The sequence below is a fragment of the Verruconis gallopava genome, assembly GCF_000836295.1.
Source record: "Verruconis gallopava strain CBS 43764 unplaced genomic scaffold supercont1.66, whole genome shotgun sequence".
Classification (NCBI taxonomy): Eukaryota; Fungi; Ascomycota; class Dothideomycetes; order Venturiales; family Sympoventuriaceae; genus Verruconis; species Verruconis gallopava.
In genome coordinates this window covers 28,242-47,588 of record NW_015622202.1, presented here as the reverse complement: position 1 = coordinate 47,588, position 19,347 = coordinate 28,242, and the positions used below count along the sequence as shown (strand labels likewise).

General features: G+C 54.1%; 8 protein-coding genes across 8 annotated transcripts; 4 read left to right on the top strand and 4 right to left on the bottom strand.

Moving 5' to 3' along the window:
* The first annotated feature begins 282 nt into the window (after positions 1 to 282).
* PV09_09412 (adenylylsulfate kinase) lies at positions 283 to 1,910 on the top strand. Its single transcript, XM_016363469.1, has 3 exons — positions 283 to 517; positions 593 to 675; positions 1,034 to 1,910. Exons 1-3 carry the CDS (start codon positions 501 to 503, stop codon positions 1,645 to 1,647), a joined length of 714 nt encoding a protein of 237 aa, XP_016208711.1. The 5' UTR covers positions 283 to 500; the 3' UTR covers positions 1,648 to 1,910.
* PV09_09411 (uncharacterized protein) lies at positions 1,707 to 3,407 on the bottom strand. The gene is made up of 4 exons (XM_016363468.1): positions 3,020 to 3,407; positions 2,854 to 2,948; positions 2,193 to 2,777; positions 1,707 to 2,114 (listed from the first exon to the last, which is right to left on the bottom strand). The coding sequence occupies exons 1-4, from the start codon at positions 3,351 to 3,353 to the stop codon at positions 1,917 to 1,919; spliced, it is 1,212 nt and encodes a 403-aa protein (XP_016208710.1). The 5' UTR covers positions 3,354 to 3,407; the 3' UTR covers positions 1,707 to 1,916.
* A 121-nt stretch (positions 3,408 to 3,528) lies between these two features.
* On the top strand, positions 3,529 to 5,223 carry PV09_09410 (glycine cleavage system T protein). The gene is made up of 2 exons (XM_016363467.1): positions 3,529 to 4,004; positions 4,116 to 5,223. The coding sequence occupies exons 1-2, from the start codon at positions 3,610 to 3,612 to the stop codon at positions 5,164 to 5,166; spliced, it is 1,446 nt and encodes a 481-aa protein (XP_016208709.1). The 5' UTR covers positions 3,529 to 3,609; the 3' UTR covers positions 5,167 to 5,223.
* Positions 5,120 to 6,663, bottom strand: PV09_09409 (uncharacterized protein). Its single transcript, XM_016363466.1, has 3 exons — positions 6,077 to 6,663; positions 5,942 to 6,027; positions 5,120 to 5,863 (listed from the first exon to the last, which is right to left on the bottom strand). The coding sequence occupies exons 2-3, from the start codon at positions 5,981 to 5,983 to the stop codon at positions 5,357 to 5,359; spliced, it is 549 nt and encodes a 182-aa protein (XP_016208708.1). The 5' UTR covers positions 5,984 to 6,027; positions 6,077 to 6,663; the 3' UTR covers positions 5,120 to 5,356.
* Positions 6,664 to 6,990: 327 nt separating this feature from the next.
* On the top strand, positions 6,991 to 8,482 carry PV09_09408 (uncharacterized protein). Its single transcript, XM_016363465.1, has one exon. It carries the CDS (start codon positions 7,394 to 7,396, stop codon positions 8,360 to 8,362), a length of 969 nt encoding a protein of 322 aa, XP_016208707.1. The 5' UTR covers positions 6,991 to 7,393; the 3' UTR covers positions 8,363 to 8,482.
* Position 8,483: 1 nt separating this feature from the next.
* On the bottom strand, positions 8,484 to 9,919 carry PV09_09407 (uncharacterized protein). The gene is made up of 2 exons (XM_016363464.1): positions 9,848 to 9,919; positions 8,484 to 9,498 (listed from the first exon to the last, which is right to left on the bottom strand). The coding sequence occupies exons 1-2, from the start codon at positions 9,869 to 9,871 to the stop codon at positions 8,668 to 8,670; spliced, it is 855 nt and encodes a 284-aa protein (XP_016208706.1). The 5' UTR covers positions 9,872 to 9,919; the 3' UTR covers positions 8,484 to 8,667.
* An 89-nt stretch (positions 9,920 to 10,008) lies between these two features.
* PV09_09406 (uncharacterized protein) lies at positions 10,009 to 13,037 on the top strand. The gene is made up of 2 exons (XM_016363463.1): positions 10,009 to 11,581; positions 11,639 to 13,037. The coding sequence occupies exons 1-2, from the start codon at positions 10,238 to 10,240 to the stop codon at positions 12,941 to 12,943; spliced, it is 2,649 nt and encodes an 882-aa protein (XP_016208705.1). The 5' UTR covers positions 10,009 to 10,237; the 3' UTR covers positions 12,944 to 13,037.
* Positions 12,992 to 16,739, bottom strand: PV09_09405 (uncharacterized protein). The gene is made up of 2 exons (XM_016363462.1): positions 16,119 to 16,739; positions 12,992 to 16,071 (listed from the first exon to the last, which is right to left on the bottom strand). Exons 1-2 carry the CDS (start codon positions 16,700 to 16,702, stop codon positions 13,389 to 13,391), a joined length of 3,267 nt encoding a protein of 1,088 aa, XP_016208704.1. The 5' UTR covers positions 16,703 to 16,739; the 3' UTR covers positions 12,992 to 13,388.
* Positions 16,740 to 19,347: the final 2,608 nt, after the last annotated feature.

The following is a 19,347-nucleotide window of genomic DNA, read 5'->3' as shown; positions in this document are numbered from 1 at the left end:
CACGGGCCTTTCCCGTCAAAAGAATGCACTAGGATTTTCTAAAGTGTTTTTTTTTAATTTTTTTTTTAAATATTTTTCATTTCGAAAAGAAGGAAAAAATTTAATTCTTTTTTTTTCCCTTTGTTTCCTAATGCCCACTAGGAGACGAGTCCAGCAGCAGCAGGAGGAGGATGAGGAGGAGGAGGATGAGGCGGCGATCAGAATAGACCCTGGAAAGCACGTCATTCCTTGGTTCAGTCAATTTTTGGACCTTTTTCACGGCCTGGGAACGGGTTTGCATAAAGGGCCAGCCCCGTGGGAACTTTTGACTGCTGAACACGATCGTCCGTCTTCTTCGTCTGATCCTGCTCCTCTTTTCTTTTCCTTTTCTTTCTTTCTTTTTCTTTGATCTGCTGCCGTTCGGCGAGGGAATCCTGAGTCCTCGTTCGACTGTTGTCCGCCCTGCAAAGTCAAAGACCGCCAACGCCAACGAAACGCCCCTCTGAGAATCCAAGCAGGCAATGGCGAGCAAGGCAACGTGCGTATGAAGTCTTCCCTCCCTGCCCCTTGCCGCCATCGTTCTAGACGCCCGTGTGACTGACGGCTTGTTCAGGAACATCACGTGGCACCCGTCGCTGTCGCGCGCGGAGAGACAGTCACTGCGGAAGCAGCGCGGTTTCACCATTTGGTTCACAGGTGAGTTTTGAAAACACCTCCTCTTGCCTCGAGCGTTTGACATGGCTCGGAGGGTGCTTGCGGGTACAAAGAACTGTGTGCAATTGTCAGTCGTCCTGCGTTATACAAGTAGCCCTGCGCCGTTTCGCACTTAGGACAGCTCTCAGCACCGTCTTTAAGCTACTTGTTTGCTCTGTTCTTATTTATTCCTTTTTGATTCTTCTTTTTTCCCCCAAAGGAACAAACACTTCACGTGATTGAAATTTTCCGTCGCATTGTGGTTACCCGGACTTCGACACCTCCCGCAACCAATCACGCCTCTGATTTCTGACTTGGGGGGTTTTTTTTCTTTCTCTCTAACGATGAAAATGGGCCACAGGTCTCTCCGCGTCTGGCAAGTCCACCATCGCCGTCGCGCTGGAGCAGCACCTGCTCCACCTCGGATACAGCGCCTACCTCCTGGACGGCGACAACATCCGCTTCGGCCTGAACAAGAACCTCGGCTTCAGCCCCGACGACCGCACGGAGAACATCCGTCGCATCTCGGAGGTGGCCAAGCTGTTCGCCGACAGCACGACGATCGCGCTGACCAGCTTCATCAGCCCGTACAAGGCCGACCGCCAGGCCGCGCGCGACCTGCACGCCGCGCCCGGCGCCAGCTCAGGCGGCAAGAACGAGGACCCCATCCCCTTCGTCGAGGTGTTCGTCGACGTGCCCGTCGAGGTCGCCGAGCAGCGGGACCCCAAGGGCCTGTACAAGAAGGCGCGGGCCGGGGAGATCAAGGAGTTCACGGGCGTGAGCGCGCCGTACGAGGCACCCGATGCCCCGGAGGTCCACATCAGGAACGTGGATCTGAGCGTGGAAGACGCGGTTGCGCAGATTGTGCGGTACCTCGAGCAGAAGAAGCTCCTGGAGCGACCTGGCGTCGTGGCGGTGGACAAGAAGGCGGAGGCACAGAGACTCCGGGAGGCGGTCGGAATGGTCGACATATAGAAAAGGGGAAAGAAGGAAAACCAAAGAAAAAGAAAAAGAAATAGAAAAAAAAAGGAGAATAGAAAAGAAAAGGACGGAGGCGACGCTTAACCGTTGCTCGCCGGTCCGTCTTGTAGAGAACTTTGCATAAACCATCATCTCATGCCGGTCGGCTGCTTCGAAGCCACCGAGAAATTGTCCTTTATCTACACATTTGCATGCGCGTGCGCCAAGCCAAGCCAGAAAAAAAAAAGGAAGACACGAATAATCCAGATGTTCCAGCGCGATTGCTACGCGATCTCAAACTCGTAGTATACATACGCCGTGTAATCCTCGTTTCCATGCTGGGCAATCTGCTCGGCCCCAACGCCCCCTCCCGAGTCGGTTGTGACGCGGCCCTTCTTGTCTCGGCCGAATGCGTTGCCTCCCAGGTACGAGTACTTTGCGTCAAGGTTGGTCCGGATCTTCTTCGCTTGTTTCGATGAGGTCTGGAAATAGAGGGAAAAAAGGTCAGCACGAACACTAGAGTAAGGACATGGGCGTGCCACCGGTAGCAGATAGCTTACCTGGATCAGAGTGCACACAAAGTCCAACGGCAATCCGTATCTTAACACCGTCTCCACAAACACCCTCAGCGCAAGAACATGCACCCAGACCATGGCGCCTTCCGAGTAGCCCGTTCGACCCAGCCTCAGCGCCTCGCCCCACAGCTTCCGTTCCTCTCTCTCCAGCTGCTCAACCTCCTTCCTTTCCTCCTCCTGTCCACCAGCCTTGTACTTGAAGTCCCGTGGAATCCACCTCTTCTCCCTAGCCTTGTGCAAAAAGTCCGCCGAGAACTTTTTGAACATCGTCACGGCAAACAGCGTGAACTCGTCGTCCTTGCTGATCTCCTGCGCCGAGCGCGGGACCACCATCTCGGCCAGCGATTCGTACGTCTTGAAAAAGTCCTTGGTGAGATTGTTGGGGACGGCGATGAGGTGAGTCTCCAGGTACTCGGAGTCTTGGATCAGCGCAGAAGGCGGGACGATAGATAGGAGAGAGCGCGTCGACAGATTGCCCGTCTGGCGGCGCTGAGAGGCCAGCAGGTTTGTCCTGACGGAGTTGTATTGGTTGAATTTGGCTTTGACGTCGTTGTCTATGCCGGCGATTTCCTAGTCACGCCGGTCAGCCTGGGCCTGGTCGATTGCTGGGAAAGAAAGATGATCAAGGTTGACGGTGCATCTGTACCTTCTGGAGTAGCTCAATGAGATCTGCTATGGACTTGTCCGCACGATACTTGACTTTGTTCCACTGAAATGAGCGTAGATACTGGTCCACGGGCTCTGTCGTGTGCGTCAGTGACCGTGGCTGCGGGACGCGACGCGCCGTCTGGCTTGTTCGCAAAGCAACCTACTGTCATTGATCGTCTTCTGATCCGCCACCTTCGCCTCGTCGCCGTCGAGGATGCTCTTCAGCGAATCGCCCACCTTGCCGACCACCGCCTCACAACCGGAGCTCAGCTTTGCGAGATCGTCCGCCTGCTGCACCAACGCATCGAGCGTTCCGATCTTGAAGGCGGGGATGGCGAAGGGCAGCACATTGCCGTCGCTGCCTACGGTCTTCTGAATAGCGCCGAACGCCTCGTCCTTGTGTGCGGAGGGAGTGATGGAGGTTGGCAGGGACACGAGAATGTACGTCGAGGGCTTGGACATGGCTGTGCGTACGGGCAGAGTGGTTGTGAGGCTCATGGGCGTGGGCTGTTTTTCCTACCTGCGCCTCCGATATCTCTTGACGACTCTCCGATGCGAAGGAAGCTTGCAGCTTGCTTGCTGGGGACGCATGGAAGCTTGGACCAGCGCCACCGCACGAGTCATCAGCCGTCGCCCGCTCGTTGGTCCTGGTGGTCCGACGCTGCATGTGCGACCTGATCAGGCCTTAAATTCCGCTTCCGACCCCGCCATCCGCCCGTCCAGTCCTCGCATCCTCCTTGTTCAGACAGCGACCATGTCCGCACGACGAGGCATTGGCCTCGCACGCTCGTTGTCCAGGGACCTGAGGTCTCAGAGAAGTCTATCTACTGCCGCTCAACTGCGTGTGGCGGCGTCTGCGGCACAGCGTCCGCGTCGTCGACCGTGTGCCCCAGCTCGTCCTTCGCCGGCGTCCGCTGCGCTTCCCTCCACATGCTGGCGCGGAGAGGTTCGTTCTGCGAGCAGCGATGCCGCTACATCTGCAGCTGCCGCACCCAAGAAGACGCCGCTCTACGATTTTCACGTGTCCAAGGGTGGCAAGATGGTCGAGTTTGGCGGCTTCTCTATGCCCGTGACGTACAGTGATATGACCATCTCCGAGTCGTCGCTGTGGACGAGAGAGAATGCGAGTTTGTTCGACGTCTCACACATGTACGTATGGTATTGAGGGGGAAGAAAATTACCTATCGCTTTGTACTCTTTGGCTTGTGCTGCTTTTGCTTGTACTGTACAAGGACACATACTCATTGGTGTGTAACGCAGGCTTCAACACGAACTCTCGGGTCCAGGCGCAGCAGCGTTCCTCGCCTCTATCACGCCAATCGATCCGCAGTCCCTGCCGCCTTTCCACTCTTCCCTCTCGGCGCTGCTGCATCCGACCGGCGGCATCGTCGACGACTGCATCATAACCAACCTCGGCACCAGGGACGGCGTCCCCGTTTTCTACTTCGTTACCAACGCCGGCAATCGCGATAAGGATATCAAGTATCTGGCGGAACAACTGAAGACATTCCAGGACGATGCAAAGAATGACAAAGTGGACTGGAAGATGCTGACCGACAATGGCTTGATCGCTGTGCAGGGCCCCGCTGCTGCGGAGGTGCTTACTCAAGTCGGAGCCGTGGATCCGAAAGACGGCAGCAAATGGGACTTCAACAAACTTTACTTTGGACAGTGCGCGTACATTCGGTTCGGCGACATGGCGCGGCCGTGCCTTGTGAGTCGAGGCGGCTACACTGGCGAAGACGGCTTTGAGATCAGCGTACCTTCTGCCGGACGGCTGGGAGAGAACAAGACGCTGAAGCTCGCGGAGCTGTTGCTCAAGACAAGCGACAAGTTGAGGCTTGCAGGGTTGGGAGCCAGAGACACGCTGAGGCTGGAAGCGGGAATGTGTCTGTACGGGCATGACATCGACGACACCACCACGCCGGTCGAGGCTGGATTGAGCTGGATTATCCCGAAATCTAGGCGCGCAACCGGTGGGTTTTTGGGCGCAGACACCATACTGTCGCAATTAAAGCCCAAGAAGGATGGGGGCAGCGGCGTTAGCCGTCGCAGAGTCGGCTTCACCATCAATGACAAGGCTCCCGCCCGGGAAGGATGCAAGATCGTGTCCGAATCTGGAGAGGAGATAGGCGTCATCACGAGTGGGGGCCCAAGTCCGTGCTTGGGCAAGAACATTGCCATGGGCTACATCAAGGACGGAATGCACAAATCCGGCACGGAGGTGGGCGTTGTGGTAAGGAACAAGACGCGGAAGGCTGTGGTGACGAAGATGCCGTTTGTACCTAGCAAGTACTTCAAAGGGAGCTGATATCTACCGGTTCCTTCGCCAAACAATGTCACACATGTCGAAAAGTCGTTGAACTCGTCTTGCTGCGTCACTAGACTGAACATCAAACCTGAACGTTTCTGAGGCCTGTCGCCCCGATCTTTCCTGCCCTCACATTCTGCCCAACATTTAGCCACCAGCATCTGCATCAGGGCGCTTGTTTCGCGACGCTCTATGCCAGCATGCCCTTGTTCTTCTGGGGAAAGAAAAAGGCCGCCACGGCCCCGACGCCCCAGATGAACGCCTGGTCGACCATTTGGATGTTCCCAGGCAGCGCGACGTAGGTGTCGCCTCGGTAGAATGCGCGAAGGGCGTTGATGAGCGTGATGCCGCCGCCGTCCAAAAGGTCCTCGAAGAAGGCCTGCTTGAACAGGCCCGCAGGATCCGTCCTCTCCGTGAACGTGGCCGCCTCGCCCTTGATGAACTTGAAGCTGTGGACGTGCCGGCGCGGGATCCTCAGCGGCTCGTCCTCCGGCGTGAGCACGACCGTGCGGCCGTCGAGCGTGAACTCGACCCGGCCGAAGAGAACCTTCATCAGCTCGTCGTGGTGCTTGTGCCAGTGCAAGCCAATCTCCGGCACCCATGAGTCCGGCTCGCCGTCGTAGTGGACTTCCGACCAGCGCTGGTCGATCGAGTCTGCGGGCTGGGACTCGTCGACGAAGAACTTGATCGTGCAGCCCTGGTCGGATCAACGACGTCCACGAGGCAATGTGTGCATGTGTGTATGTGTGAAGGGGTGCTTCGAATGATGCCGCACCTTTCCCAAGGCCAGCTGGCCTGTCAGCCTTCCTGTGGCCATGTCGAAATCCGTAGAGAAGAGCGCGCTGGAAGAGCCGAGTCGCGCTGGGGAGAAGTCAGTGCCGGGTTTGGGGGCCAATCTCGCACGACTCACCGCGTTGCGATTCCTAAGTCCAGCGTCGCGCACGATGGTGTTTTCGACACGTTTCGCGACAACAGAGAGCCGACGCAAAAAGATGTAAGAAGCTTACGGGCCTTCCGTCAGCCCCATCCATCCATCCGTCCATCTAGTAAAAGAAACTCAGGAGAGCCTTACGAGGCGACGGCGTTCCAAGTCTTCGCCCAGCGCGAAACCTGGCGAGACACCAGGATCGACCCGCCAATGGTATCGCTATCGTTGAAGTTCTCGCGTCTTTAGGCCGCAAGGAATAGCCTCTTTTGCTTTGATAGCAGCCACCGAGGAGGAGCAAAAATCTGGGGTGTAGTTGATCCTTCGATCGTCCGCAATCTTGCCGTGAGATAGATGAGTATGCCCACTTATGCTTGTAATCTAGCTTACCGCAATTCGGGACGGTCTCAAAACGGATCTACGCTCGCCGTCATCGTCGCGGGCACAGTACGAGCGGACGCCTCCGCTATGAAAGAGGGGGGGGCTGAGAGCACAGTGGCGGCATCTCCTCTACCGCGAACACCGCTGGCACTCCTTTGGAGACAGCCACGCCAACGCGGTGAACAACTACAACGACGAGTCGCAGTCTGTTGCGGCGTGGCCAAAAAAAGATCTATGTCTCTTGCACGCTCACATGGACCATCTCCGACGCATCTCCGGCTACGCTTGTCAAAAGAGGTACGTACCGAGGCTGCGAAGCGACGACGCCACGGCCCAGAGTACGAGATGAATCATCACGAGCAACCACTTCGACCCATCGCGTTGAAACCGGGACGCCAGCTCCGGCTTGCTTTCGTGGCACCACACTCTACTGGAACCCGATCTGGCGAACCAAGAGGCAAGGCTGAGGCTGAAAATCACAAGCGCTCTGCACCTGAGGACGACCGGCGGCGGACCCACTTGACGCACACGTCCGGCAATGTTTTGGCGCTGTGCCCATTGAGTTATCGTGCCGCTTCGCCAATTCACGTACGGAGGTCCCACGATGAGGTGGATAGACTGAGCGCGGATGCCGAGGCATTGGGCGACGATGCCAGTTTATATTGGACAAGAGACGAGTCGATGCCATTCCTCCTTATCTTGTACCACGATTGCGCACTTCATCATCTTTGCTCTTCGTCCCCTCGCTCCCTCTTTTTTCTTTAGCGTCTCGTCTTTATCTTTGGCGCTTTTCTTTTTTTCCCTCCTTGGACTGAACGAAAAAAAAATTTACCTAGGGGAACCCACCTTGCAACTGCAACCTGTCGTCAACGGCCCGTCTTTTCATCTTCAACCAAGTACACCTTCATCGCCCAAAAAGCCATGGCGCGGGACTACGAGGCCGTTCGTGAATCCATAAAGAAGCTGCTCCATCAGCCTGAGTATGACGACGGCAGTGCCGGCCCAGTTCTCGTCCGTTTGGCGTGGCACTCTGCGGGCACATACGACGTCGAAACGGACACCGGTGGCTCCAACGGCGCCGGTATGCGTTACGAAGCCGAAGGTGGCGACCCGGCTAACGCAGGTCTGCAACACGCCCGTGCATTTCTCGAACCCGTGAAGGCTCAGCATCCTTGGATCACCTACTCGGATCTATGGACTCTGGCTGGCGTGGTCGCCATTGAAGAGATGGGTGGTCCACGGATACCGTGGCGACCAGGCCGCACCGACTTCGTCGACGACTCCAAGGTACCGCCTCGAGGTCGTCTTCCCGATGCCACGCAGGCCGCTGATCACCTGAGGCACATATTCTACCGAATGGGATTCAACGACCAGGAGATTGTGGCTTTGAGCGGTGCGCACAACTTGGGCCGCTGCCATTCCGACAGATCTGGCTTCGAGGGCAAGTGGGTCAATAACCCAACTCGCTTCTCAAACCAGTACTTCCGGCTGCTTCTCAGCGAGCAATGGAAGAAGAAGACGCTGCCAAACGGACTGGAGCAGTACATCTCGGTGGACGAGGAGACGGAAGTGGAGCTGATGATGCTGCCCACCGACATGGCGCTTATTCATGACGAGTCCTTCCGGCCTTGGGTGGAGAAGTACGCCAAGGACAAGGACCTGTTCTTTGCGGACTTCACCAAGGTGTTTGACAAGCTCATGGAGCTGGGCATCAGGCGGGGGGAAAACGGCGAGATCCTCAACACGGACAACGTCAAGGGTGGTTATATATCTGCGCCGCGAAAGAGTCCGGTTGCGGGCGCGACGTCGAAGACGCGTCAGACCGGACAGTCTTACGACGAGGCATCGCCCCTCAAGCAGCAGAACGAGGCGTTCAGGGCAAGGCTGTAGAATACATAGAACTTTGCGTCGCAAGGCGTAGTGTCGCGGCGATCATAGAACACCATAGACATAGCACTAGATACCATTAGATGTGTTAGAGTTAGAAATGAGATTGTGTAATTTTGATAGCGTCGATGCTCACTGGACCAAGCAGAGAAAAACGTTTGCAAGGAGGAAGAGATGATGAAAGGCAACGGATCAAGGGACAAAAGATCTATAACCATCACCCGTGTACATGCTCACGTGGAAACCGTCAGCGATGGAGGCGTACACGAACGGTCTACGTGGTCTAAGCATCTATGTACGCGCCAGGTCTAAACTTCAGGGTAGACGTCTGTCCTTCTTTTCAAGGGCATTTCTGTCTGGATCTTTTCCAGCATCTCCAAGTCGACGTCGAACACAGCCAGAACCGGCTCTCCAGACCATTCGCCGCCCAGATCCGCAACAACAGTGCCCCAAGGGTCCACAACGATCGAATGACCGTAGCTTCGTCTCTTCTCGTTGTGACTGCCGGCCTGCGCCGCTGCGACGACGTAGCTCTGCGTCTCAATCGCCCGGGCTCGCAACAGGACCTCCCAATGCGCCTGTCCCGTGGGCACGGTGAAGGCAGACGGATACGTGATGATTTGCGCCCCTTGTCTCCGCAAAGCAAGAGACGGCTCCGGGAAGCGAAGGTCGAAGCATATCAGCAAGCCTACACGGCCGATCTCCGTGTCGAACGGTGGGAGAATAGAGTCGCCCGGTTGGGTCGAGTCGCTCTCCCGCAGTATAGGCCCTCCGTCGATCTCCACGTCGAACAGGTGCAGCTTCTGGTATCGCTGGGTGATCTGTCCGGACGGATCGATCCAGATCGACGTGTTCTTCACACGCTTGGCCACCCCGTCGACCACGTCGGCCGGTTCGTGGATGCCCACGTTGATGGCAAGTTTTGATCTGCGAGCCGCGTCCTGGAGGCCGAGCACGAACGGCGACCTGCCGACAGGCAGAACGAGGGACACAGACTCAGATCCCGACGACGCGATGTAGTCTGATGCTTCGGGCAGGAAGAGAGCCCTCGCGCCCGCGGCAGAGGCTTTCTCGACCAAGGACTGGCACTGGCGTAGATTGTGATGCAAGTCCGCGGTCGAGCATATTTGACCGACGGCCTGGGTTGTGTAAGATGGTCATCAGCGCATGTGCAAGATGCTGTGCAAATGAGGTTCTGCAAGGGAATGCGCTATCAAGACTCTAGATCGTCGAACCCGACGCCTGGCCGTCGCTGTCGACGCTGTTTCCGCCACCGCCAGAAGCCTACCGATTGCTGCCATTTCGGCCATTGAACTTATATGCCTGGTAGCAGCAAGCATAGTCGGGTTTCCCTGGCTTCGCTCTTTGCTTGCCCAGCTCTTGCTCAGGTCAAAGACGAGGTCGGAACGGCTGGACTTGGGCCGAGCGGAATCCAAAGACTGGGCAGAGAAAAAAGATTCAACAGAAATCGTGCTCCGGCTCACTTACAGCTTTTACCATTTTCCTGAACATGCGGTGCCTTGACGCTCACCGTGGTCACGTCATGTGGTTACGTATGCGTCTGATGAGGAGTGCGTCAAGTCAGCCCTGTCGCGGTGGAACTTTCCTTGGCGCGAAAGCGTAGAGCGATTCTAAAACACCAGCTTGCAACTCGACCGCCCATTCTCGTGCTACCTCGTTCCTCCAACGACGCTCCTTTTCTCTGATCGGCCGCGACTCTATCGGTGCATGTCAGTCTTGTTGCTTTGCTATGGATCCGTCGCACCCGAGCCGAAGAAGCCCAATTCCTACGTCGTAAATGTGCTTTAGCGGGTCCTACGGGCGGGTGTTTGTACCTATCGTCCTATACGACTAGACGCCGAGCCGCCAGCCGACGCTATGAGCCAGCCGCAGAAGAAGACTGGAGGAGGATGGGGCTCGTTACTCTCAGGCGCAGTTGCTGGCTTGGAGTCGCGTCTGGACAACATCCTCGCCGACGAGGAGACGCGTGCTGCGGAAGAGGCCGCCCGTAGAGCACGACTTGGTATTCAGCAAAAATCCGCGGTCGCGAGCCTGAAAGCAGACGAGAAGGACTCTTTGTCTAGGGCGGCTAGCAAGAACAGGGTAAACGACAGGCTAGCTGAGAGGTTGGCTAAGGCGGCAAAGGGCGAAAGGAGTAATCGGCCCAGCAGCGAGTTACCCAGTCGCGCGGCAAGTCCTTTGCCCAGAACAAGCAAGGAAGTATCGAGCACAGGTGGCAGCGAAGAGAAACCCGACAATGCGGGGGCTGAAAGGACGTATGGTGAGCAGACCGCCGGCCTGGACGGCGTTGCTGGAAGTGCGAGAGGATCACATGAGGCTAGCATGCCTGCGTCAAACGACTCGAAGGTCTCCTCGAAACGACAGTCGCACGATGCTGCCCGACATTCAGTCGAGCTGTCACAGCAAGCCGAAGATGTGGCGGCAGCTACACCTCTGAAGAGGTCCCCTTCATTTCTTGAGTCCGAGGTCCAGCGCCTCACTCAGGTACAGGATGAAAACACGCGCAATTATCAAGAAGAGTTGCATGCACACCTCGAGCGTATAGACGCCTTGCAGGCCAAGCTTGAGTACTTGGCTAAGCAGACGGCAGCGGCAGCTCGTGAGGCTGCAGCAGCAGCTGATCCGGGAAGCCTACAGAAAAAGCTCGCTGAGATGGAGGAGCGTAATGCGCTGCTGTTGGAGGAAGGCAACAAACTCAGTAAGAATGAAATCAAGGCCAGAGGTGCCATTGCCAAGTTGCGATCTAGGGTCCAGGAAGAGGAGAAAGCAAGTGTAGAATTGAAAAGAAAGCTGGCAACATCTGAAGAAGAAAAGCTCGACCTCAGAGATCGCCTGAAGATTGTTGAAGAGAGAGAGAAGGCAGCTCAAGCTAAACTCAGCAGCTTGGCCAAGGTCGAGACTGAGCTTGACACAGTCAAACGAGATCGCGAGGACGCAAAAAAGGAGGTTGCGAACTTGAAAAAGCTGCTTGCTGAAGCAGAACAGAGGGCAGAGGACGCGGAGAAGAAGGCGCAGACAGACCAGCTGGAGGAGCAGATGCGAGTCATTGCCGAATTGAACGATGACCTGTCCAATGCCCGGCTGGAGAAGAAACTCGCAGAGGACAGGGCCAAGGCTGAGATAAAAATGCTAAGGGAAGACATGGAACGAAAAGAGGAGAAATCACGGCTTAACGAGATGGAGCTGCGCAACGAGATACACGTACGCTCATGTTTCCTTTTGAGTTAGCTGCACGTTCTCTACTAACATGTCGTGCAGAGTCTTGAGACCAAACTCGAGCTTTTTCGGAGCCGTACTGAAGAAGTTACCTCGTCTACTACCACGGATGGTCAAGCCAAATTACTACGGCAAGTGGAAACGCTACAGACTCAGTACTCTCTTGCTAGCGAGAACTGGCAAACCCTCGAAAGCACCCTTAACGCACGCATTGTTGCTCTAGAAAAGGAACGTGATGACATCGCCAGGCGAGAAGCAGACGTCCGTAAGAAAGCGCGCGAAGTCAATGCCAAAGCCAGAAGGCTCGAAGAAGATCTCGAGGGCGAGAAGGAGAGGGCAAGTGCGTTTGAAACAGATCTCAACGAGCAAAAGGCCGCGCTAGCGAAATTGCAGACGCGCTTGATGGCCGCAGAGAACGCACACGCCGAGGCCAAAGCTCAAGTGGAGCGTGAGCGTAAGGCTTGGGAAAAGGAGATGCAGAACAAGCTCGAGGAGGAGCGGATGCGATGGAGAGCCGTGCACAGTCAGCCCTTGGCTTCACCTAACCCTTCGTCTGCCTCAGCTTTCATGGCTGAGCAAAATAACTTCCTAGGAGTAGGATCTCCGACCACGTCGTACGGAAATCGTAAGGCCTCAGACTCGGGCCTTCTAGGATTGTACGGCAGACGAAGCAATGCGGCAAGTCGTACACATTCTTCGGATTTGCCATCTCTTCAAGCATCCGACCGACCAGCATCTCGACGAGCAATGCCTGTTGGCTTCCCAGGACAACCCGTCCGGACCAACACAGGCGACTCTTCACAGTTCAGCCTCGATGCTGCCTCGTCCCATGTCTCGGGCCTGGGTCTGAACGGTGGGGGCTTACCACGCAGCGCTACCGCCTCTGTAGCTCCGTCTATTGACATTGACGCCATCGACGACCGTCTCGAGCCCGATTCAACCTCATCACCACACAGAACAGTGAATGAACTGGTTTCACACAGCACCATGGCTGCGGGCCCTTCTGTACAACTGGTCGAACGAATGTCTGCGGCTGTCCGCCGCCTTGAGAGCGAAAAGGCGGCAAGCAAAGAAGAGCATGCCCGGTTGCAGGCTCAGCGTGACGAGGCGCGAGAGGAGGTCGTCGGGTTGATGCGCGAAATAGACATCCTAAAGAAACGCCAGGAGAAGATGGAAAGCCTGGAAAAGGAATTGGAAAATCTTAGAACGAGATACGAGGCAAGCCTCGAGATGCTAGGCGAGAAGAGCGAAGAAGTGGAGGAGTTGCGGGACGATCTGGAAGAGGTTAAGAAGATCTACAAAGAAGTGTTGCTTCAGACCGGTGGCGGCGCAGGCCCGAAGAGATGATGGCTCATTGACAAAGGCGGAGCGGTAGACCGATTTTATCGCTTATGTGTATTCATTACTGACATTAGATAAATTTATACATGTGTTTCATGCGCCTTTTGAGTTCATCGTGTAGCTCTACAACCGCAACCACCTAGTCATCGTACCGTATGCCTCTGACGAGATGAGAGCCTTTGTGCCGTCGCACTTTTCTTTCCTTGATCGCACGTCAGAACTACTTGTTTAGCCACGCAAGAACATATTCACGCTTATTGCATTGTGTTCGTGTCGTGAATCACTACACGCCCATCAAACGCTCTTGTATCGTTGGACCCGGAGAAGTCAGGTCAGAGAACTAGCCGTGGTCAAATTCGGAGTTCCGTCGTAGGAGCCATTTCTGTGCGCAACCTAGGGGGAAGGAACAACGATCAATGTTGAAAGCATGCAACAACCATCCGCGACTGGTTCATTCGATTTCCTCGATGACGGGGCGCATCGGAGCACCTGCGTCGCCGGCTTTCCTCATCCGCGTACTTGATTTCGACAAGACGTCCTCGATCTTGCTTTCGACAGACAAGCTCGCTTCGTGCTGACCGGCCGCAGCTATCAGCTTCATGCGGACGGCTTCCAAACCGTCGAGGACGGCTTTTGCGTGCCCGACCGTCAGGTCGTCCGGGTCTGTGTCAACGACCCAGTTCAGAGTTGGCTCGACTTTACTCCAATTTTCGCCGGAGATCAGTGACTGCGAGCCGTCGAACTCTCCTGACTCGAGACGGGAATCTATCCCTTTGAGCATGCCGAACATCGCCATGGCCGCGGCTCGCCGTAAGATGGCCTTAGCTGGCTCTAGCTCCAAGGAGAGTATGGACAAGTTGAGTTCAATCGTGTTCGCTATGATTTCTGTACCCTGGACGTCTTGGTTGCCTTGCTCCAAAACGCGTCCAAGAATGCTGAGACTTGAAGCTCGAAGTCTGACATCCTCTTCGTAGCCGGTGTCTTGCCATCCCTTGATGATAGAGTCTATGAAGTCCAAGTTTTGAAGACGTAACTTCTTCTCTGCCGATGACAAGTGCTCAGTCTCTTCGTCGTCTTCTTCAACGGGTAGTTCAGGCATATCGCCTCCCCATGCACGCTCGGCTTCCTTGCGTTTAAGACGTTGCAGTCGCTCTTCACGCTGACGTTCAAGGAGTTCTCTCTTTCGTTGACCTCGTCGACTTGCAACGACGAGTAGCGAATGAGCCAGAGTACGCATAATCTCTCCCCGCTCCACGAGCTTCACATCTGCTTCAGTAATTGCGTCGACAATTCCTGATAAAACTTCTCCGATGCGCAAACGCCCGTCGACGCCCGTTTGTTCTTCTATGTCCTGGAAAGAATCAGTCAATAAGCGACTGACATGCCCTAGGTTGCGTCGGGCAGCGAGTTGGACTGTGGTTTGAACAGCGGCAAGATAGACGAATTCTTCTTTCTCTGTACGTAGTACTTCGAGAAGTATTAATCCAATGGGAGGTACATCTAATGGTGCACCTGATTTAATCAGAGCCTGTAGAGCATACAGTGCAGAACGTCGAATCGGTGGTAACTCGCTAGCAATGTCGGTGGATATCAAGTCCAGCGTTCTCTGCACGTCAAGAGCCGCATCTGTGTCCGACCGTGTGACGGAACTAGCCGGGCGAGCGATTTTAGCTTCCAGCAGAGCTACGGTACTCCTGATCTGTGCATGCAGAGCATCGTCAAAGTTTTTTGTCGATAAAAGCGATTTTAAAAGCTCAAGAGTTTTTTCCACCTCGGAGTGAAGTCCGGGTTCCTCAACAGGGCTTGGACTTGCAGCAAAGGCATTGACGAGACTGAGGGAGACGAGTACGATGTCATCACTGTGTCGGTCTCTATCCTCTCGCATCGGTTTTGATGACTGAATAATATTTGACAAGGCTGTTAGCGATGGACTAGCGTGCTCACTGGTTCGACAATTCTCATCATTTAATTGTCTCTGGATTATTTGACGGACCAAATCCAAGATGCGATCTGGTGTTCGAACAAGACGATCAGAAAATGTTGTGACTAGGGATTCGCAGAGCCGGCCTCTGGCCATGAAGCCAAGTATGTCCTCATCCTTGGCTAGGTCTCTCTGCATTTCATCTGCGCTTCCAGCTCGCATTAAGATATGTTGAAAGAGCATGCCTAGGTCCGAATCACTTATCTTGCTCGAGGTGATTAGGGAACAGAGAGTCTGAGCCGCCTGGTCAATGCGTGCGAGTGCCCGCTCAATATCGTCATCAAAATCATGGAACTGAATGCCTTCTGTCCTCTTCCGGATAGATATACCACCGGAATCACCAGGTCCAAATACCCAGTCGTCCGAGCCATCGCACAAAAGATGGTCAGCCAGAAGGCATAGGTTTTGAGGCGTGCCCACGAGGTTGAAAAACTGACGCAGAACCGAGAATGCAGTTTTTGACGCCTCGGTAGCAGAGAAAGATAAGCCACGGTAGTTGGAGAGTGCCCAAAGAGGAAGAAGGAGCGGTCGAATCAATCGGCCAGTCAGCCCGGGACTCGGATGTGACAAAGCAAGTGCCGAAAGTCGTCGAAGACCAAGCTCCAGGTCTGACTGAGTTACTGTGTACTGACCTAAGTCTTCTCCTTTAATTGGAGCAGGCGACAACCTCTGACTGCTTGCATGGTTGGTGGGATTAATTGCTTGAAGAACAGGCTCTACAAAAAGTCTCCATCCATGGGTTCCTGGTGCACCAATGCTCCGTTTTCCAAGTATCCCATGTGAGATTATAAATGCCGCTACTTTCCGCATTGCGGGATCCTTGGGGTCATCAAGAAGTGAAAAGAGCTGTGGTGCTAACTGTGACAAGTACGACTCTATAGACATGTTTCGTGGCGCAGATGAAAGAAGTTTCGAGGCCTGCTGAAGAGCTTCCAGAGGAAGCAATGGGCCAGCGGATGGCTTTATGTCGTTTTCACCTGGCTGTTGTTGAGGTGCCCTGTGTGAAGCAGCAATGAACTCAATGGTGTTACGGACTCCATGTCGACGAAGTGGTAGAGCAGAAAGTTGCTCGGAAATCACTGAGCGAAACCATTCCACCTCCGAATTTCGAAGAAATGATGTGTACGATGCAAGAAGAGTGGAAGTCGGAAGCCTGTCGTTCCGCCGTAAGCTTGAGTATTATGTTGAATAATATCTTACCTTTCCAGATAGGACGAGAACGAAGAGGGAAACGCCGAGCGGCCCTGGCACCTCGCAAGCCATGCGTAGCCAGCAATAATATCATTCAAAGCGCGGTGCCGCAGCAAGGGCTCTATGCCGGTGTCAATGTCCTTGAGAATGGGAGCGAGAATATCAAGTAGCACTAGCTTTGAACAGTCACTGCCCCTCAAGCACGCATAGTGGGAATCGGGTTTGCTGTAGAAAAGTGATTTGCTTCGAAGGCGAGACAACTGTCCAACGCCGGTTGGAAGAGACGGATAGAGACCTTCAAGAAGCAAAAAATCCGTCAATTTGTACAATGCCATTAGCAGGGAAGAGTCGTAGGCATGACCCTGTGGTTGTGAAGTCTGTTCAAACTTGACCGCAGAATGCAAGGACTGCAGTAGTTCTCCCGCTCGGAGGAGGAACTTGACTCGCACTTCATCGTTCACAGATTCTGTTTTTGCGAGTTTCAGGATGATATGTCTATTGTCATTGCGATCCTTCAAAGCCGGAACAAAGAAAGATTCAGCAGTCTGAATAGCGCTCTCCGCGGTTGGTCTCTCAGCACCTTGCTTGTCCATAGACCTTGTGGTTTCTTTTGCCTGCTTGTGTTTTCATCCCACGCTCTTGTTTCAGTCTATGCGTTCGCTGAAGAGCACAACGAGCCAGGTTCTTTGTTGGTTGTGGGGTGTTCTTGCCTGAGGCCACAAGTTCCCAGCACGGTCTTGACACGTGCTCACGCGCTGACCATTTCAACAAGTCTTCCACGTCTCCACGAGCCGCTTTTCGTTCTGCTCCATCACCACAATCAACACCACGACTCAACCATGGTCTCCTTGGGCCATTAACAACGCGAGCTGGCTCTTCACGTCCATCCTCCGTGTCAAAGATGTCGTGTCGTCGGGGCTCCTCATCGTGCTCTCTCGCCCACGCTCTGGTTCTCGTCTCCAAAACACAAACCTTTGCAGTTCCCTCCTCGAAAGGTTCGCTAATTCTTGTCTTCTACTGACCATCGTCGGTGGGATGCCATTGGCTTCTCCTCTCACCTAGCCCATGCAAGTGTCGTGTTATATCGAGTTCTTTGCTTGAGCTTGATATTCGCGGTGCATTTCATCTCTCTCTCGTGACCTCGGTCGCAAGAGAGAAGCGAGAGGAGAAGATGAGGATTCGAACTTAACCCTAGCCCATTACCGGTCGCCTCGATACTCAGGCCTCAGCTTCGTGGTCTTGCAGTTGTTGTTTTCTCTGAGGGCTCTGTCTGCGACCAATGCAATCATAGGAAGGGAACTCTTCTGCTGGTTCGATTGGCAGCTGGCAGAGCCGAAGAGATAACAGTCGTCCGACATGTGAGATTAGTCATGCGCCATTTCGGTAAGATTCTCATATGAGGACGCGCGTCGATTGATCTTGCCGCACGTTTGACTGTTGATCTGCTTATGACAGCTTCGGCCGTTGTCGATATGATTGGACGGAGAGGTGCAGAATGAAGGATACTGAACCTTTAGGTTCGAGCGCTCAAGCGAGAATGGCTGCTGCACTTCTATGGCGGTTACGTCGTATCCTGCCAGCGATATCTTCGATGCCACAGGTTTCGTTCCATCTAACGCTGCCACCTCATGGTCATTGCGCAGAGATTTTGAGGATGTGGGATAGTCTAGGTCTGCTTGAGCATAACGTCTGTCGCCCACGACACTCAGCTTTCAAACAGACGGCATATGCACCCAGTCATAATGATTCTGGATTGAATTCAATATGAGATCTACGAACGAGATACTGGGGTACCCTATGCTCGTCAATTTTAGCACGTTGTCACGCTCTGCGGCATCCCTAGATGACACCACATCTAAAGACATCCTTGCGACGATGGTTATGATGAACGTAATGTTGCATCGGAAGTTGCGGCCAAATCATGGTGGATGTATGCTGTCCTACCGGTGTAGCGCAGTCCCTGATGCATCTTTCCGACGCGCTTGATCCTTAAACAAGCGGATCAATGCGTTTCTGCACCCACCTCTTCACAGTCATGTCCAATGACCAAGCCAGCTTTACAAGTCTCACGACTTAAGCTGCCGCTCTCGGTGTCTGGATCAGCCACGTTAATCATCTCCACCCAAGTGTAGCCTTTGGTGTCGATTGATGAGCGCCGGAAAACCGTCCACTCACACTTCCTGACAGTGTTTTGGGGACACCCTTCTTCTACGGAAGATGACTGCGGTTTTTTGCTGATGTACTTTGTCCGCTTATTGCCGGGCATTGCCCCAAGCAGTGTTGCCGGAAACAAAGACGAGTCTGTTGGAGGACTGCATTCACAACAGAGATATCATGCCGAAGAAATGGTCGAGAAGCAGGAGCGAGTGAACCTCGATGATACGACAGAGGTGCGGATACGGCTTGAGGAAACCTTCGCGTTTTCAAGGGACTTTGTTTGTCGTTGATTGATGTCAAGTCTGAAATTCCAGCGCTTCTGTGGCGGACCCGGCCTGAAGACCACAGAATATCGGAGGAAATGCGGCTGAGATCAGGCCTTGGATGTGACCTTTGATATCTGCCTTCTAGCGTTGCAAGATTCTTGTAGACTCTCGCCACGAATCAACTATTGCAGGACCTCTTCGAGCGTCAAAGCCCAGGCTTGTCTGCGAAAGTCGCGTTCGAGCGTAAAGTTTACAGAACAAAGCACCTAGTGGTTAGAATTCAGTTTGGCGTATTCAATGGCGAAAGCGAGCTCTTTTGGCAGATCTTCCTACTGTGTCAATTGGGTCGAGAAGGGCCGACAGCGGCAAAGGATGGACAGGGTTGGCTATGGTGGGTTGTCTTCACGCCGTCTTTGGGGACGGCGTCTTACTTTTTCTTATAAGTTTTCCTATCCCCGCCCTAACTGGTACATGACTAACTACTGGCTAAGATTGGCAATTCTGTCGTTTCATACCATTTGGCTCTTCACCTGTAAGTTGAAATCTCGGTTCGTTATTCATCCTTGAGTTAAGATGAAAACCTTTTCATTGTCATCCTTAGTCTAAAAGTTGGCATGGCACATACCTGCGCGGTAGGGCTCCTTGCGAATCCACGGCAGTTGCTGTGTTGAACTGCTGTCGAATCAATCTTCTCTCTGAGTCATATATAATCTTAGTTTCTGTGCTTCATCATTGATACAGAAGCTTTATTAATACCATGCTTGCAGGCTCTCTCAACTCGTTCTAAGCCATGAAGGAAATGAAGATCGATGCAC